This window comes from Aquarana catesbeiana, linkage group LG03 (genome assembly GCF_042186555.1).
Source record: "Aquarana catesbeiana isolate 2022-GZ linkage group LG03, ASM4218655v1, whole genome shotgun sequence".
Taxonomy (NCBI): Eukaryota; Metazoa; Chordata; class Amphibia; order Anura; family Ranidae; genus Aquarana; species Aquarana catesbeiana.
The window spans coordinates 723,997,093-724,017,550 of NC_133326.1; the positions used below are offsets into that span (position 1 = coordinate 723,997,093).

The 20,458-nt window shown below is 44.3% G+C and overlaps 1 protein-coding gene across 1 annotated transcript in view; it reads left to right on the top strand.

The window, feature by feature from the left end:
• The window catches only part of LOC141134377 (C-type lectin domain family 10 member A-like), a 149,782-nt gene extending 135,462 nt beyond the window's left edge, over nt 1-14,320 (top strand). Inside the window, exons 8-10 of the mRNA XM_073623944.1 lie at nt 53-204; nt 10,729-10,835; nt 13,432-14,320. Coding sequence (XP_073480045.1) covers nt 53-204; nt 10,729-10,835; nt 13,432-13,591 — 419 coding nt within the window. The 3' untranslated portion in view covers nt 13,592-14,320. The remainder of the gene's footprint in view (nt 1-52; nt 205-10,728; nt 10,836-13,431) is intronic.
• The last annotated feature ends 6,138 nt before the right edge of the window (nt 14,321-20,458 follow it).

Sequence of the window (20,458 nt, forward strand, 5' to 3'; positions counted from 1 at the left end):
TTACCATAACAATCCAGCGTCACCCACCTAATCCTCTTTCTTGCTCCCTCAGGCTCCTCCAATCCATTATGCAGTGAGAGATGGAATCACTATGGACTCAGCTGTTACTACTTGTCTTCAGACACAAAACCATGGAATGCCTCCAAGAAAGACTGCGAGAACAAGAAGTCCCACCTGGTGGTCATTAACAGCGAGGAAGAGATGGTATGCACAGATATACACTTCCTATTGTATTAGTCCCACTGTCTGATCACATCACTGCCAGCAGTATTTGATTATTAGGGATGAGCCGAACACCCCCCGGTTCGGTTCGCACCAGAACCCGCGAACGGACCGAAAGTTCGCACGAACGTTAGAACCCCATTGACGTCTATGGGACTCGAACGTTCGAAATCAAAAGTGCTCATTTTAAAGGCTAATTTGCATGGTATTGTCCTAAAAAGGGTTTGGGGACCCGGGTCCTACCCCAGGGGACATGTATTAATGCAAAAAAAACTTTTAAAAACGGCCGTTTTTTCGGGAGCAGTGATTTTAATGATGCTTAAAGTAAAAAAAAAAAAAGTGAAATATTCCTTTAAATATCGTACCTGGGGGGTGTCTATAGTATGCCTGTAAAGTGACGCGTGTTTCCCATGTTTAGAACAGTCCCTGCACCAAATGTCATTTTTAAAGGAAAAAATCTCATTTAAAACTGCTTGCGGGTTTAATGTCATGTCGGGTCATGGCAATATGGATGAAAATCAGTGAGACAAACGGCATGGGTACCCCCCAGTCCATTACCAGGCCCTTTGGGTCTTGTATGGATATTAAGGGGAACCCCGCACCCAAATTAAAATAAGGAAAGGTGTGGGGCCACCAGGCCCTATATACTCTGAACAGCAGTATACAGGCGGTGCAAACAAGACAGGGACTGTAGGTTTGTTGTTAAGTAGAATCTGTTTGTAATTTTGAACATTTTTAACGTGTTTAGCTCCAGCCAAAAAATCTTTTCTAAGCTTTTTGGAAAACATAGGGAAGGGTTATCACCCCTGTGACATTTGTTTTGCTGTCTTTCCTCCTCTTCAGAAGATTTCACCTCACTTTTTTGTCCCAATGAAAAATGTTTTTTGAAAATTTGGGTTTTTTTGTGGAACAAGGATTGGAAAGCATCAGTGGAAAGGAGAAATTGTTTTCCCATATTAACTCTTACAGGAGAGAATTTCCCTTCCTAGGGGTAGATTTCATCTCACTTCCTGTTGTCTCCTTCCGTTTGCAAGTAGGAGTCGTTTGTAAGTTAGATGTTTGAAAGTAGGGTCCTGCCCTATATACTCAGCAGAAATTTGGGCCTTAGGTGTTGCTGTGGCCACAACACTGTAAGCCCTCACAGGGCCCTGCTGTGAAATATTAGATCAAGAATTGTAATTACATGCCCCTGTTGAACAGGAGCTGAAAAATTAGGCCTTAGGCACTGGTGCTGGTGCCACAACACTGCAACCCCTCACAGACACTCTAGTTGGAACGCAGGAACGAGCCCTGCTGCAAAGTATTGCTTCAAAAATTGTAATTACACGCCCCTGTTAGACAGGGGCAGAAAAATTGGGCCTTAGGCACTGGTGCTGGTGCCACAACACTGCAACCCCTCACAGACACTCTAGTTGGAACGCAGGAACGAGCCCTGCTGCAAAGTATTGCATCAAAAATTGTAATTACACGCCCCTGTTAGACAGGGGCAGAAAAATTGGGCCTTAGGCACTGGTGCTGGTGCCACAACACTGCAACCCCTCACAGACACTCTAGTTGGAACGCAGGAACGAGCCCTGCTGCAAAGTATTGCATCAAAAATTGTAATTACATGCCCCTGTTAGACGGGGCAGAAAAATTGGGCCTTAGGCACTGGTGCTGGTGCCACAACACTGCAACCCCTCACAGACACTCTAGTTGGAATGCAGGAACGAGCCCTGCTGCAAAGTATTACATCAAAAATTGTAATTACACGCCCCTGTTAAACAGGGGCTGAAAAATTGTGCCTTAGGCACTGGTGGTGGCGCCCAGAACCAAAAATGTTCTTACAAGCTATCAGCGTGATGATTGAGGAGGAAGAGGATAATTACTCAGGGATAGTCACTCAGCATCAGCATAGGCAGTCTTTGAAGGGATCTGAGATTTCAAAAAAAATTATTCGGTTACATCAGCATCAGGTGCTTGGTAGCTGGTGGTGATCCAAGACTCATTCATTTTTATGAAGGTCAGCCGATTGACCGAGTCGGTGGACAGACGCACCCTGTGATCGGTTACCACGCCTCCAGCAGCACTGAATGTGCGTTCCGAAAGAACGCTGGATGCAGGACAGGCCAGTAGCTCAATTGCATACTGTGCAAGCTCTGGCCAGTGATCCATCCTCAAGACCCAGTAACCCAGAGGATTTTCGGTGGGAAAGGTGTCCAAGTCTGATCTTGCCCCTAGGTATTCCTGCACCATGTAAAACAGACGCTGGCGATGGTTGCTGGAACCGATCATACCTTGGGGCTGCGGACCAAAAAATTGTCTGAACGCATCGGTCAGACGGCCACCTTCTCCACCGCTCCTTCTTTGACTGACCGAAGCCTCAGCAACACGTTGTCCAGAAACAGGAGTTTGTAACCTCCCAGTCTCTGGGAACGCGTTGCACAGACCTTTCTGCAAGGCCTCCCGAAGATGTTTCATCCTCTGCTCCCTCTGCGATGGCAAGATAAGGTCCGCAACCTTACCCTTGTAACGTGGATCAAGGAGGGTTGCCAGCCAGTATTGGTCCTTCTCCTTGATACCACGAATACGAGGATCCTTACGCAGGCTTTGCAGGATCAGGGAGGCCATGCAGCGTAGGTTTGCTGAGGCATTCGGTCCGGAGTCCTCTGGGTCACTAAGAACGACATGGTCCGCAGCCACCTCCTCCCAGCCACGTACAAGTCCATGTGTTTCTTGGGACTGATCCCTTAAAGACTGCTGCTGATGCTGAGTGCCAGGCTCCACCTCCATACTGACACAATCTTCCTCCTCCTCCTCCTCCTCTTCCTCCTCGTCCTCTTCCTGTGTGATCGGCGGGCACGCAGGAACACTGTCTGGATAAAGGGGGCCTTGAGAGCTAAGGAAGTCCTCCTCTTCCTGCCTCTGTTCTGCCTCAAGTGCCCTGTCCATTATTCCACGCAGCGTGTGCTCCAACAGGTGGACAAGGGGGACAGTGTCACTGATGCATGCACTGTCACTGCTCACCATCCTCGTGGCCTCCTCGAATGGTGACAGGACAGTGCATGCATCCCTGATCATGGCCCACTGGCGTGGGGAAAAAAAACCAAGCTCCCCTGACCCTGTCCTGGTGCCATAGTCGCACAGGTACTCATTGATGGCCCTCTGCTGCGTGTGCAGCCGCTGCAGCATGGCCAACGTTGAGTTCCACCTGGTGGGCATGTCACAGATTAGGTGGTTCTTGGGCAGGTTAAACTCCTTTTGGAGGTCCGTCAGCCGAGCACTGGCATTATATGACCGGCGGAAATGCACACAGACTTTCCTGGCCTGCCTCAGGACATCCTGTAAGCCCGGGTACCTGCCCAAGAACCGCTGCACCACCAAGTTAAGGACGTGAGCCAAACAGGGCACATGGGTCATTTGTCCCTGTCGGAGGGCAGAGAGGAGGTTGGTGCCATTGTCGCAAACCACCATTCCTGCCTTAAGTTGGCGTGGCGTCAACCACCTCTGAACCTGCCCCTGCAGAGCTGACAGAACCTCTGCCCCAGTGTGGCTCCTGTCCCCCAAGCACACCAGCTCAAGCACCGCATGGCATCTTTTGGCCTGCGTACTTGCGTAGCCCCTTGAACGCCTACGGAGCACCGCTGGTTCCAAGGAAGAGGCCATGGAGGAAGAAGAAGAGGAAGGGGTGGAGGAGAGAGGTGTGTCACAATCAGCATTTTGGAGGCGTGGTGGCGGAACAACCTCCAACACTACTGCACCTTGTCCTGCATCCTTCCCAGCTGCCAGCAGAGTCACCCAATGCGCCGTGAAACTTAGGTAACGTCCCTATCCATGCCTGCTGGACCATGAGTCAGCGGTAATATGCACCTTACCGCTGACCGCCCTGTCCAGCGAGGCATGGACATTGCCTTCCACATGCCGGTAGAGAGCCGGAATCGCCTTCCGTGAGAAAAAGTGGCGTTTGGGTACCTGCCACTGAGGAACCGCACATTCCACAAACTCACAGAAGGGGGCAGAGTCTACCAACTGAAAAGGCAGCAGTTGAAGTGCTAGCAATTTTGCCAAGCTAGCATTCAACCGCTGGGCATGTGGATGGCTGGGAGCAAACTTCTTTCGGCGGTGCAGCAGCTGGGGCAGGGAAATTTGCCTGGTACAATCTGACGTCGGTGTACCAAAAGCAGATTGCCCACAAGTACTTGGCTGTGACACACCTAATTCTACACCTTCATTCCTCTCACTGCAGGTCTCAGAGAGGACTGAAGGTCTAGTGGGGTTGGAAATCTCAGCTGATGAGGAGCAAGGAGAGATCCTCTTTGTTCTTTGGTGTGGGTCTTTTAGATACGCTTGCCAACGAACTGCATGGCAGGTCAACATATGTCTGGTCAAGCATGTGGTACCCAAGCGGGAGATGTTTTGGCCACGCGAGATACGCTTGAGACATATGTTGCAAATAGCAGCGGTGCGATCTGATGCACTCGTCTCAAAAAAGGCCCACACCAAAGAACTTTTTGAATAACGCGCAGAGACTGCAGCGCCCTGCACATGTGGAGCTTTGGGGTGTGATGCAGTCAATGTGCTGCCCTTAGGCTGGCCCCTGGAGGGCATCCTGCCTCGTTGGTGATGTGCCGCTGCCTCCTCCTCCTCCTCCTCCTCCTCTCTCCTATCAGGCACCCACGTTGAGTCAGTGACCTCATCATCCCCTCCCTCCTCATCACTGGAGCAAACCTGGCAGTATGCTGCAGCAGGGGGAGCATGACTGCCAGATTGCTGTCCTTCTTGGGCACCCCCTCTGTCCGTGCTCATGTTACTGCCTTCATCGAGCTCAGTATCGTCATCAGAGCCTTCCAAACGCTGGGCATCCTCCTGGAGCATGTACCCAACACAATACACTGTAAGTGCAGCTAACTGACTGACTGTTCTGCCTAATCTATCTAACTCAAATCAAATGACACTGTCTCTCTCTCTCTCTATCTCTCAGCACACCGGAACACACACTACACAGGGCCGCCGTGCAGGCGGCCTTATATAGTGTGGGGTGTGTACTAAATCCCCTGAGCCATAATTGGCCAAAGCCACCCTGGCTTTGGCCAATTACAGCTCTCTCTACTGACGGCGCTGTGATTGGCCAAGCATGCGGGTCATAGTGCATGCTTGGCCAATCATCAGCCAGCAATGCACTGCGATGCCGCAGTGAATTATGGGCCGTGACGCGCCACACGAATTTAGCGCGAACGGCCCATATCGTTCGCAATTCGGCGAACGGGCGAACAGCCGATGTTCGAGTCGAACATGGGTTCGACTCGAACACGAAGCTCATCCCTATTGATTATTATGCTCCCAGCCTCACCCTGGGAAGAGATTGTCCAGTTTGCAGGACAACAATCTAAGTACTGGTAGACTGAGAGAGATTATGACTGAGTCTTGTCAAATGAATAGTTAACCCTTTGTACACACACACGGTAGCCAACACTACATGTTTTAAGAGAAATCTGCACCCTTTATAGAATCTCTTGGTGAAATTCTGACATTTAAAAAAATGTGTGTCACTTGCTGCCTCATCCGGACAGGAATGTAACAGAGCTTACACTGCTGAAGCTTCTTCACAGAGACAAAGTTCTTTGATTTATAAATAGAGCGTTCAGCTTCATGATTATCAAACATTGAAAAAAAAAGGTGCAGGAATTATATACAGACAAAAATGAACTTTAATGGCATCCCAGTCTCAATTGGGTTTAATATTGAGTTGTCCCACCCTTTGCAGCTATAACAGCTTCAACTCTTCTGGGAAGACTGTACACAAGGATTAGCAGTGTGTCTATGGGAATGTTTGACCATTCTTCTAGGGCATTTGTGAGGTCAGGCACTGATGTTGGACAAGAAGGTCTGTTTTGCAGTCTCCACTCTAATTCATCCCAAAGATGTTCTATTGGATTGAGGTCAGGACTCTGTGTAGGCCAGTCAAGTTCCTCCCCTCCAAACTCGCTCACCCATGTCTTTATGGACCTTGCTTTGTGCACTGGTGTGCAGTCATGTTAGAACAGGAAGAGGCCATCCCCAAACTGTTCCCACAAAGTTGGGAGCATGGAATTGTCCAAAATGTCTTGGTATGCTGACTCCTTAAGAGTTCCCTTCACTGGAACCCCTGAAAAACACCATAATCCCCCCTCCACCAAATGATTTGGACCAGTGCACAAAACAAAGTCCATAAAGACATTGGAGATTGGAGCCGGGTGCATTGATTAGGGGGGGGGGGCACCCCTAATGGAGCAGCCGCCACTGCAATCCATTCCTCCTCATCTCTTATAGTGTTACAATGAAGACTTGATGGAGCTTCTAGTTCCTTCCCGGTAAATTAAAAAATGTAATGTGACAATCCGCGCTACCCCAGAAGGTGCAGAAATGAAAAACAATATATAAAAATATGAATTAAAGTGGTGTTCCGACCGAAATTATACTTTTTACATAAAAATACCCCTATAATACACAAGCTTAATGTATTCTAGTAAAGTTAGTCTGTAAACTAAGGTCTGTTTTGTTAGTTTATAGCAGGAGTTTGTTATTTTATAAACTTACAGCAGGCCGTGGCCATCTTAAGTGTGGGCATCTGAAGCCAGACTGTATTTCTTCCTGGATCTCGCACAAGCAGTGTAATAGGTTTCAGGTCAGGTTTCCATAGCAACGGCAGTGTCAGAGGAAGTTGTCGCCCCTTCCCAGAAGGCATTGCAAACAGGAAATGATGCGATGGGCTGCAGCCAGGGAGGAGGACGTGAAAAATGAATACAGCAGATATACAGTAAGTGCTGAGTTTAGAGTGCACAGTTTAGTGAGGGATGCTGAAGAGTTGTAAAAGTGGGTGGAACTCCACTTTAAGTATTTAAAATATATATATATATATATATATATATATATATATATATATATATATATATGCAATGGTGCTGCAATCTAAAAGAAAACTGGAATATTCAATTTTGTAAATATAAATAAAGTAAGTAATAGATACGCAACCAAAAAAGGGGACAGGGGTGATGTGTACAAAAGACATAAAAAAAGACAAAAAAGGGGTGAAATATGCGTTTTTTGTTCTTTTGACTTACCCATTGGAAGCCCCTATCTCTACTTACTGAACGCGGGTCCTACGGAACATATTTGAGTCTGGTTATACTGGCTGAGAGGATCAGGATAAATGTTTGAAGTTGCCGCCCGTGACTGACTGTTCTCTCCTGTCTGTGTCTATTAGACCTCCGTAATAGGGGTCCTACAGTCCTGGTAAGAGGCCACCCGGCCTCCTTTTTTCATTCTTTGACCATCCTGTGGGACCATTTGCAGAAAAGGATGTATTGGGGCTCTTCACCAGAATAATCTATTTCCATATGAACTGTATTGAATGCACCCTGGACTTTTCTTTGTGTTTTTGCTAGCACTGAGGTTCCCTTTTTTCCTTTTTTGATCCAGCACAGGTTTATTTATATGTATGCAGATAGAATTTGTTTGAGATTCACCTGGACATTCACAAAATATTTTTATAACATATTTTTATATTTTTATTTGCTCTAATTTGATCATCAAGGTGCACATATTTCACCCCTTTTTTGTCTTTTTTTGTGTCTTTTGTACACATCACCCCTGTCCCCTTTTTTGGTTGCGCATCTATTACTTACTTTATTTTTATTTCGGTGTATTAAAAAGTAGAAAGAAAACGTTTTGGCTGCAGTTTCTAGCCAGGCCACTGGCATGTTTAGGAGGTCAGCAAGGAAAACCTACATTCTTCTCTAATTATAGGTTTCCTTTAGGGAAAGAAATAACAACTTTCTTATGGATATCCTTCTGGCTTCATGGTTCAAGTATTACCAATACACCCGAGTAATTAAAAAAAAAAAAAACCCTCTTTATTTCTTCATTCTATCAATGGGAAATGATCTCTGAATGGAGGATGGGTGGATGATCGTTAGGTCTGCCCCCTCCATTCATAGTTGGTGTTCCATTCATAGAAGCTGTAGTATAGTCCTTTATTTAAAAAGTCCTTTATTAAAAAATAAAAAAATAAAAATGTTCCGCGGTGTACATTCACGCCGCCTGACGGACCGAAAAAGAATTTAAAAAAAGCTACAACCGACCTGCCTCCATGGGGGGCTCCCGCCAACTGATGCGTCTTGCGTCTTCACTGTGACAGCTCTTATATAACTGGGGGCGGGGCCACCCGATGACGTAACCAGGTGATCCAGCCCCCTCTGATGCCACAGGGGCTTCCCGTTGGGGTCAGAGGGGGCGGGTCACCCGTTTATGTCACCGGGTGGCCCCGCCCCCTCTGACGCCACGGGGCTTCCCCGTGGCGTCAGAGGGGGGTGGGGCCACCCGGTGACGTCACCGGATGGCCCCACCCCCATTTATATAAGAGCTGTCACGGCGAAGATGCAAGACGCGTCAGTTGGCGGGAGTGCCCCATGGAGGCGGATCGGTTGCGGCTTTTTTTTTTTTTTTAACTTACACTGCGGATCAACTAATAAAAAAAGTTTTGATGTAAACTTCTGATGCAGCGCCTTGATATCTGCAATATCAGAAAAAGGATGTTTTTATTTTCCCAGCGGAGAAATATAAAGCCAGATGGCCTCTTACCGTACAACATAGGCGTGCGCAAGGGGTGTGCCTGGGCACACCCTAATCCTGGGGCTGGCAGCCTGTCAGTCGTGATCTACCTGTTGATCGCGGAAAGGTGAAAGGTAAACCGCGATCCTTCCTCGCCGTCCCCCAGAACCTGGAAAGCAGGGGTGGGATTGGTACCAATATATGCCACCCTCTCCACTCCCCCTGCCCCTCTTCTTTCTGCTGCCCTGGTCCTCTTTTTGCTCCCCTTCCCCCCATTGTTTCAGGATTAAGAGTGGGGAAGAGGCCGGTAAATATGTCACGCACACATTTGTGTTTGAGCTTTAAGGTGCACACCCTAATGCAATAGGCTGCGCACACCTATGCCAGACAAGGTTATAAGGGTCAGACATGCCTGATATACACAGTGATCGCCTGTAGTATTCCACTCGGTCCGCTCCAAACATCAGCCACTCTCCTCCGCCACAGACAGAAAGGATGATTAAAAAATTCCAAAGCTTCCAATCGTTTGGTCTTGTATTTCTCCAGTGTATGTAAAAGGTTTAGAAAAGAGGAAACTTCATAGTGCAGTAGAAGTGGTTGCTTTATTCCAAGTCTTGCACAAAAACAGCAAAGAAATCGATACAGACACAGCCGCGAGCTTTCAGACTACCAGCTGATGCGTGGTGACGTCACGAAAAGTCTCTCCAACCAAGCCGCGTCATACACAGAATGATCAGATCAAGTACAGATGCGGAGGCAGGAGAATGGTCAAAGAACAAACCGGGGTTGAATCAGGTGGATATCAGGAATAGTCAGGAACAAACTTGGTCAGTATTTCAAGAGCAGATGCAAATAACAGGGAACAGAACAAATCACAGAACGCTGTAGATGAGACGGCACCGATCCTGGGTGCTGATCCAGCTTAAATAGCCCATTTGGTGCCCTTATCTGTCCCGAGATGCACCGCGCACATGTGTGCACGCATGCGCAGATTTGTTAGCATTCCGGACATGCGCATATACGTTCGCATGTTAGCACACACTAAGGAGCCTCTTCTTCCAGATATTCGGGGAACAGGGATTTGTCTGCTGCTATTATTCTGTCTTCTGACAGAGCCTTCCTGACAGCACCCAAACCGAGCCACAGCTCCTCATTGGCTGGCTGACTGACTTTCATTGACAGCAGCGGGAGCCAATGGCGCCGCACTGCTGTCTCAGCCAAAGAGGAGGGGAGTCCTGGGCAGCCGAGACACTCCTGCAACATCGCTGGCTGAAGAGGGACCTCAGGTAAATATAAGGGGGGGATGCTGCACACAGAAGGTTTTATCTTAATACATAGAATACCATCATTAAAATCAAGTCAACAGGATAAACTGGTCACATCAAACAGGTAGCAATTGTAAAACACCAAACACTGTACAAAGAAGCATATCAAGCATATCAAAGAAGCATATCAACCGACGCGTTTCACAACAAATTGCTTCCTCAGAGTTCACGCTTGATAATGACCAGCTGAGATGTATGAAAAACACTCAACACCAGAATATGAATGCAATCTACTCACTGGGGGGAGAACCTCTGGGGGAAATCTAGGATGGAAAAGGACCTGGGGATCCTAGTAGATGTAGGGTCAGCAATGGTATGCAATGCCAATACTACAAGCAAAGCAAACAGAATATTGGCATGCATTAAAAAGGGATCAACTCCAGAGCCAAAACGATAATTATCCCGCTCCCACCATATCTTTGTCTCCGGGGGAAGATTACATTTGTGTTGGGGTGTGAAGTGTTCTCACCATTTTAGTGGATTTCCTCCCAGTTCCCCAGTTTCCTACCCAAACCCTAAAATATACTGGTAGCCCAACTGTCATGTGAACTAATCAGCCATTGTGTGTATACTAATTCATCTTCTAACAACTTCTATATTTTGTCTTTTTAAGAATTTTCTGCGTGGGATTGCAAATAAACAGTTCTTTTGGATCGGTCTAACAGATGCGGATGGAACCTGGAGATGGGTGGATGGAACGTCTTATGACATAACTCCAAAGTAAGACACTGAAACCTCAAATATCAGAATCCTTCTCACATATCTCTAAGATCTGGCACAATGATCTGAAATGGTGGCACACTGATGGATCCTTGAGCACATTGTTAAGACTTTAATTCACTTCACCCAGTGCTGTACAATACTTTGTCACCCAGAAAACAATATTGTACTGTGACATGGAGTGATTAGACTCAGTGGTAGATGCGTTTTTTTAGTGAAGTCCATGCCAGTTTTAAGAGCCTGGTAGCCCACTTTTATGAAAACAGATTAACGTAAAGTCCAAAAACTTTCCCAGCACACAGTATAAACAGGGGAAAAAAAATATCAAGCCACTTGGCTCTTTCTTCAGCAGTACTTCTGCTCTTAGTAATGTGTCCCTCAGACCAACGTCTCTTCAATGCACATATCTTCAAGCCCATCAATACACACAGCTCCTCATTAAGACACACAGCTCCTCATTAAGACACACAGCTCCTCATTATTGCACACGGCTCCTCTTTAATGCACCCAGTGATACTGGCTCACACCTGTCTCCTAAGGTGAAGCCCTGTCTCCAAAATGGGAGCACACCTCCCTCCTGGCTGGAGCCCTGAAATTTTCTCAGTCCTTCACACACACCCTGCTGGTCTTCAACAAAACCCGGACACTGGGTTGGGGATTTCTTCTCTCCCAAGGCACTTTGAAAACTCCAGACGTTCAGGAATAGCAAAATCCCAGGAAAGCTGTAAAAATCTTTTCTCAACTCTAAATCCATACTCCGGAATCCCGCACTCTGCACATGTGCGAACCCTGTGTGGTTTTTCATCCATTTTTCCAGTGGCAGGACATGTTTATTAATAATCTATGAGTCAGTCTTTATGAGCAAGCCCTTTTGAGCAGAACATACCAGTGGGGGGCTGGGTAGAGGGACTGACTCTGTAATAAAAGATTCCAGTGGGGTGTTGCCTCTTCTCCTGATCTATGTACTTGATTTTCACCCTCTTGCCTCTTTGTGTGAGTGAAAGGTGAGTATCCTAACACCTGTAGATCCAATTGGAAATGCTTTCATATCCTTAAAGTGATACTAAAGTCTCAGTTTTTTTTTTCTTTAAAAATAACAAACATGTTATACTTACCTGCCCTGTGTAATGGTTTTGCACAGAGCAGCTTGGATTCTCCTCTTCGACGTTCCTGGCCCCTCCCTCCTGTCGAGTGCCCCCACAAGGGGGCAGACACGGAGGCACGGTTTTCTCTCTCCTCATTGGCTGACTGACTTCGAATTACAGCAGCAGGAGCCAATGGCGTCGCACTTCTGTCTCAGCCAATGAGTCGGGAGAGTCCAGGCAGCCAAAACACTACTGCAACATTGCTGGTTCGAGATGGGGCTCAGGTAAGTATTAGGGGGGCTGCTGCAGACAGAAGGCTTTTTATCTTAATTAGGGATGGGGGGAACACCCCCCGCTTCAGTTTTTTTCTCCCTCCTGAGCCATGATAGGCCACATGACCTTAACTTGGAGGGATGCCATGCCAGGGAGGACCCCCTGGCAAAGCATCTTATGCTCATGTTGATGAAGATAAGGGCCTGTTCCCCAAGATCATTGCCAATGGTTGTGGGGGTCGGTGGGGAGAGCTCATCAGAATTTGGAAGCCCCTGTTAAAAACATGGGGGACTACACATACCGCCTCCCCTCATGTTAATGAGTAGGAGGTGCATATTAACTTTGTAATCCATAAATAAAAACTAAAAATACCCCAAAAAAAAAGTCCCTCCTTGTAAATCCATCATCAATTAGGATGCCCTACGCCTCCCGGCTTGTCAGAATTAAAAACTGGGTTGACCTGATGTACATGGCTATTCCCAATGGTACTGCTCGCTGAATGACAGCAACCTGAGCTGTCATCAGCCATATAACAGAAGGGGAGGGGAAAGTAGTGACATCATTGACCAAATATGGCCAGTGGATCGTTGCTGTTATCACTGTCCCTTTGCTAACGTAACTGTAGATTCCTACCCATGTGAGTAATGTGCCAGAGATGGTTTCTAGGGATGCAGCGGGCACCAGCACTTGCTGCTTCTTTAGGAACCACTGACAGTAGGAAGCTGTGCTATATAGAAGCGGTAGAAACCTACCACTTCTATGGGGGATGCACAGCTCCCAGCGCACAGGGGGCCAAACGTTTGGCCATTCTTCCAAACACCCTAACAGCCTAGGTTTAAGCCAAACCATTGGCTCATCCCTACTCCTCACATAGACAATGTAGGAAAGAGATGAGGGAAAGAACTCCTCACATAGACCAATAGGTAAAGGAGTGAAGGGGAAGAACTTCTCACATGAAGGACCTGGAGGAGAAAACTCTTCACATATTCAATCAGGGAAAGAGGTGGGAGGAAGAACACATCACATAGCTAGGGGCTATATATGTATGGGGTTGGCCATCACTGATCTAACCTTAGTAGATTGTACCATTAAATTGGTTTGTGTTGTCAGTACTCTTGCAGCCGATCACAGTTGTTGGGCTCACACCTTTTAAATCTTATTTTATAGCATTTCTGAGGTCCCAGTTCTGCTCAGTTCATGTATTGGTCTAAACCCCTATTGTCACTTCTGTCCTTCAGGTTCTGGGGGAACACTCAGCCCGATGATTGGAAGGGTCATAATTTCAAAGGAGGGGAAAAAGGGGAAGATTGTGCTATGGTAAGGGATGGAATTGAATGGAATGATCTTCACTGTTCTGAAACAATAAAGTACATCTGTGAGAAGAAGATCACCTTCTGATATGGACGGAAGGACACCAGAGGACACCTGATATCTACTGTACCTTTGCTGCTCCTCCATCATACTACGGCCATATAAAATCTACTACTGTATAAAATAATGCTGCAGGATATGCTGGAACTTGTTGTTCTTCTAGAATTGGAGGATCTCAGAGTGTCCAATCTGCAGTTTTCAAGTTGAACTCCAACCTTTTCTTTAGTCTTGCACAGTTGTATAGGGTCCTGTATTTCACCACATGCTGTGAGCTTCTCAAAATGTGCATTAGAAGCTACAAAGAGTCAGATAGAGCCCCGCCTAATTTCTTGGCTGGAGGAGGCCCAGTGTCACCTAGGTCTCTCCTCCCCAGCCTGACTGTCCCTGACCCGCCACAAGCCATTCATTGAATTTCAGTTCTTTCAAACATGGATTCTCAGCATCACATGTGGGTGTTATCTAGGGTGATCTGCATGCAAACGAGTGAGACACCCTCCTTCTTGAGACATACCATTTCACATGTTATCAACATGGGGGGGGGTTACCTTGCCAGAGGGGACAAGGCCTTTAACCACTTCGATACCGGGCACTTTCACCCCCTTTCTGCTCAGGCCAATTTTCATTTTTCAGCGCTGTCACACTTTGAATGACAATTGCACAGTCATGCAACACTGTACACATAAGAAATTTTTATCTTTTTTTTTCACATAAATAAAGCTTTCTTTTGGGGGTATTTTATCCCCACTGGGTTTTCTACTTTTTGCTAAATAAACAAAAAAAATGGAAAATTTTGGAAAATAATGTCTTTTTCTTCATTGATGTTATAAAACTTTGCAAATAAATAATCATTCTTCGTAAATTTAGGCCAAAGTATATTCTGCTCCATTTCTTTGGTGAAAATAACCCAAATCGGTGTATATTATTTAGTCCATAGGAAAGTTATAGAGTCCACAAACTATGGCATATATATCTGAAAATTGATCAATCCTTATGTACTGACGGCCGATCTCATTTCTTGAGGCCCGAAAACATCAGGACAGTACAAATACCCCCCAAATGACCCCTTTTTGAAAAGTAGAAAGTCCAAGGTATTTAGTAAAAGGCATGACAAGTTTTTTGAAGTTGTAATTTATCACAATTTTTTGGAAAATTAAAAAAAATGAAAAAAAAAAAATATTCACAATTTTTTGTTTTTTACATACTGTCACCAGTATAATAGTACATCATATAATGGGTGTGGTGGTGATCCGGGACACTGACTGGTGAAAGTATGTAAAAAAAAAAAAAATATATATACATTTATTTTTCAATTTTTAAAAATATTTTATTTCTTTTTCATTACATTTTTTTTCTTTTTTTAAGATTTTTTTTTTGCATACTGTGACCAGAACAACCCAGTGTTACCATAGTAACATTATACTACTCTGGGAGGTGATCGTGATTTTTTTTTTTTTTTTTACACACTATGATGGCTTATAACAGTGAATGTCACTGTTATAAACAACCATTTTTTGTGAATGAAATCTATTTATTCAGTGTTTATTATTGTGAACCGCAGTAAATGTAGGCAGGTGCAGCAGTCTATTTTCTCCTCTGCAGGTGGCGCTCGTCCGCAGTGGCATTGCAGCTAGAGAGGAAGTCAAGAGGGACATGGTTCCTCTATGGTTTCCTGGGGCACTGGGGAAGCTACCCGATTGGATGCTGCTGCCCCATGTGACTCCAGCAGCCATCATGGGTCAGGCAAAGCCTATTTTAGGCCCTGGCTCCCAGGTTTGGCGTGCATTTGAGAGTGGATAGTGTTGGGACAGGTTATGGACAGTACTAGCAGCAGGGAAAAGTTCCAGGTGAAGAGGGAAAGTGTAGGGCTCGCAACTTCTCTGGACATCTTCCCACTTGGGCAGGAGACTCTGCCCCTCCTAACAGGTGCTGTCAGTTCGGCTGTAACCTGCTCTGTACACGCTGTTGGGACCCGTGACTGTTCCTGGATGGGCTGTCTTTCCACCAGGTTTATTGTGAACTGTCTCTGCATTGTCTCAATACAAATTCTTTTCATCGCACTTAAGAATGTGTGTGTTATTACCGAGGCACCACGCTGCACCCCATCTACATACAGATAAAGATAACAAATATAGTAATATTGAAAAATGTAACAAGAATACTTAGTTATAGATGGTTTTTCACCACTGAGTCCCCCGTCTTTATGGCATAGCACAATGATCAAACTAGACACTTGCTCACCCTAGTACGAGGCTCACTGGGATTGATTTACTAAAACTGATGTGCAAAATCTGATGTATCTCTGCTTCTATGTTTTATTGTCAAAGCTTAATTGAACAAGCTGAAGTTAGAAGCTGATTGGCTACCATGCACAGCTGCACCAGATTTAAAGAGGCATTTATGTAACATCTTTCCAAACTCTGGTAGGTTACAGTCTCATCTAAAACATAGTTTTGAGGCTTCTGTTGGTCAACAGAGGAGCGGTAGAGAAGGGGGCCATTTCAATTTCTTTAGTCCTCAACACCCAGGGCTGTCAGCTTCCACATCCCATCGGCAGCGTCTGCATCATATGGTGGGAGATTATCTAGTGGCGAAAACAGACATGGAGAGCTTTCCAGTTGATGATCCACTGGGTACTGGGTCATGACAATAGACCAATGGCCAGAACGTGCCCAGTATGCAATTGAGCTGCTAGGCCGCCCTGCATCCAGCGTGCTTTCCAAACAGGCATTCAGTGCTGCTGGAGGTTTTCTGACAGGTAAGAGAGCGCGTCTGTCTACAGACTCCGTGGTCCGACTGACATTTATCAAAATGAATCAGTCCTGGATTAGCAGCAGCTCCTAAACCCCTGATGCCGATGTCACTGATTAAGTGCTTTCTGGATCTGGAATCTCTTAAAGACTGCCTAGGCTGCCTAGCTTTATGGCTGTTGATGTCACCTGGAAGACAATTTTTGGTGTAGGTTTTATGGACACAATTAACACCCAAGGACCAATTTTTCCACACCTGTTTGACAGGTGCATGTCATTTAAATTTTTGACAGCTAGGCCAATTCTTGCTTTCATCAAGAGTACCTCTATAGGGTTACTGTGTGAAGGCACCATTAACACACCCATTTTTCTCTACCTGTTACTTCTATCCAAAGTCAGCGAAAGAGACACCAGACTTTATCCAAAAAATATCTAATCTTGTTTCAAGTGCACTACATTGTGGCCTCATCATACAAACTGGCTCCCCAAGCCGTTGTTTATAAAATAAAGAAAGTTGGCATGGAAAATTGTATTTTTTCGGTTTTTATAAATGTCATTATTGCTGCAGCAGGTTCTATACACGGTACAGATGTGCCACTTTACAGGCAGACTAAGGGGACTCCCCAGACACTATATTTAAAGGAATTTTTCATTTTTATTGATATTTCTCATTTTTGTGGTTTCACTTTAAGCCATAGTAAATCACTACTCATTTAAAAATTATGTTTTTTACAAACTTTGTGTTCAAGGATACATGTCCCCCAGGGCAGTACCTGGACCCTCATAACCATTGTATGCCCAATTATTTGCATATAAGCCTTCAAAATTGGCACTTTTGATTTTTTCAGTTTGGGTCCCATAAACTTCAATGTGGTTCATTATTCTGTTCTGGCAAGAATATGGGGAGAAATTTGGACTTTGAATGAGGCAGAGACCTGGTAGGGTCTCATGCCTCCATCCCTGTCAATATGAATAAATAGGAAAAGGCGGGACTTTAAATGAAGCGCACAGTCAATAGCGAGGGGTCAAGAAATTGTATATTTATTATATAAAAAGATTCCATACAAGTTGGTACATGGGTCACAGTAATTAATTTATATTACATATATATGTGTTACATTGGTATTACACATTGCATAAACAGAGGCTCTACGCGTTTCGTTGATTATTATTATATTATATACACTCTTCAGGAGCAACCATGTGTATATCTGAAATAAAACATATTGGGTTTCAAGGTCAATGCTTTAAAAGAGAATTGGAAAAATTTTGTGTTTAACCTACAATAATGCACTGAAATAAACTGCGGTAAACGTGCAATATATATATATATATATATATATATATATATATATATATTTATAAAATATATGAAATATATGCCGTATATATATATATATATATATATATATATATATATATATATATATGTGTGTGTAGCAATAACTCACTGTGGAGCTGCTGGTTTAAAACGGGCTGTTAACGTCACCTTCGTTACCTCAATTTCACCAGAACCAGGTCTAGGGTCCTGTTGAGCTTAATACCAGACAATGTAGGCACTGGACACTTGAGTATCTTTTCCAAGGTTTTAATAAAGAGTAACTGAAGGAAGTAGCAGGAAAGAGGTAGAAATGTTGAAATACCTTTTCTTGATGTAGTATTAGTAATTGAAATCTTGTAGATGAATGTACTCTCCTTTTAGAGTTGAATCTTTGCCTCACTAACCTAGCAGCCGATACGTATAGTAGCACAAACAAAAGTCTCTGCCACAGACTTGAATAGAAACCCGTATGATTCTCTGCCACAGGATGTAATGGTTTACGATGAACAGCAAACACAGCACTAGAACCTTTAAGCCGGCACGGCAGTACTATGCGGTAGGTTAACTTTAGGATGCATCCTCCAGCTGAGTCACCAGGCCCCTCTCCAGACCAGCACTCTGCATGATTCTTCCATGACGGGTCCTCCCCTGGGATCTTCTCAGTTGTCCAGCTTCTTCCCGTAGGACAGACAGCCCAGGACCATTCCTTCACCACTGTGGTAGGCCCCAGACAGGCTTCTGGGCCCACCCACACGCTGCAGCATCGTGGTCCTCCCTGTTGGAGGGCCACGAGGTAGTACTCCTAACACATACCTGTCGGCCAGGAGGGCCAGCAGATGGAACGAAAGAGACTCTAAAACATGGCGTCTCCCCCATAAATACCCTCTCCCAGAATGCAACTCGAAGGACCACCCCCACCGAGTTATCTCCGGGACAGAGGAGCACTCATACACTTCAACGTGTTGCCTTTCCAACACTGGCCCATGGCTACAACGACACCCACAGGCACAGTGTGAAACTACAGGCAACATAGCCAAACTGGAACAGAGGCAAATCTGACTATGTATAAAACAGGTAACCCACTAAATTTACCTATAAGCGATAGATTGAAAAATCTACAAGCGCCACATATATATATATATATATATATATATATATATATATATATATATATATATATATATATATTGCACATTTACCGCAGTTTATTTCAGTGCGTTATTGTAGGTTTAACACAGTATAGACATGGGCTGAATGACTCACATTTTGGTTTGCACCAAAATTTTGTGTCAATACTATATATATATATATATATATATATATATATATATATATATATATATATATATATATATATAATATATGAAATATATACCATATATATATATATTTCATATATTATATATATATATATATATATATATATATATATTAGCAGAGACCCTAGAGAAAAAAATGGGGGTTGTAAATTGTTATGTCTCACAGTATTTGCGCAGCAATTTTTCAATCGCAATTGAAAAAAAAAATACTTTAAATGCAATAAAAACACAATATTAATATTATTATTATTATACAGGATTGTAGCCAATATGTAACCCAATTTTTTTGTCAAATATAAAAGATGATGTGACGCTGAGTAAATAGATACCTAACATGTCACGCTCGCGGAATGGCGACAAACGACAGTACTTAAAAATCCCCACAGGCTACGGTTTACAATTTTTTACAGGTTACATGTTTCGAGTTACAGAGGAGGTCTAGTGCTAGAATTATTGCTCCAATTCTAAAGTTCATGGCGACACCTCACATATGTGTGGCGCAAACGCCGTTTACATATGCAGCCGCAAACTTCATGTGTGTTTGCTTCTATATTCAAGCACGAGGGGACAGGGGTGCTTTCATTTTTTTTTTTTTTTTATTTCTATTTTTATCTTTTTATACTGTCCCTTTTTATTCCTATTACAAGAAATGTAAACATCCCCTGTAATAGGAATAAGGTGTGACAGGTACTCTTTATGGAGAAGTGGCAACATATAAAATGTGTTTGTGACGCTTGATTTTTTTCTGATTTCTGGTGAGTTTAACCCCAAAGGGGCGAGTTTCTTCTCACGCGGTGACAAGCCTGGGTGTGTGGTGCACGAATATAAGAACTTTTATCACCTATAAGTAATTAGATTCACTCACATAAACCACTTCATTGGACTTTTTTCACTTATATGAGGAATTATATAAGGGTGTGTCATATGTTGATGGATTGACATGAGCACTACCCATGTTAGTATGACATTGTTCCCCTGTAGAACCAAAATAAAAAAGAGAAATATTACCAATAAAAAGGGGAAGGAAAGAGAAAAAAAGGGAAGGAAAGAGGGAAGAAATCATATTCTACATCAGTGTCACAAGTTGTTATTTTGTCAGACTTCTATTTCTTCTATTTCTGAACTTCCACAATTGAAGGTTTTAGAAGTATCATGGCAAAGTGCCAGAACTCTGACATAACTGCCGAGGATGGTTAACCGCAGACCCAAGAAAGAGATGTGGCTTCTGCTGACAAATGTGTACAGATGGGCTGGGTTTCCATAATGGAAATCAATCATTGGCTGTTATTGGAAAGAATAATTTAAGATCCTAATACATTACTATCGTAATTAACTATTTACTGTATGTGCTGGAGATTTAATCTTATCTGCTTTGACTTGATGGAAACTTCTCACAAAATTAATAATAATTATATAGCAATATTAGACATTGTGTTCCTGGGTCTGTACACCTGCTCTGCCCATTATGAGGGGTTCCCACCATCCATTTGCTGAGTTCTCGGGTCTG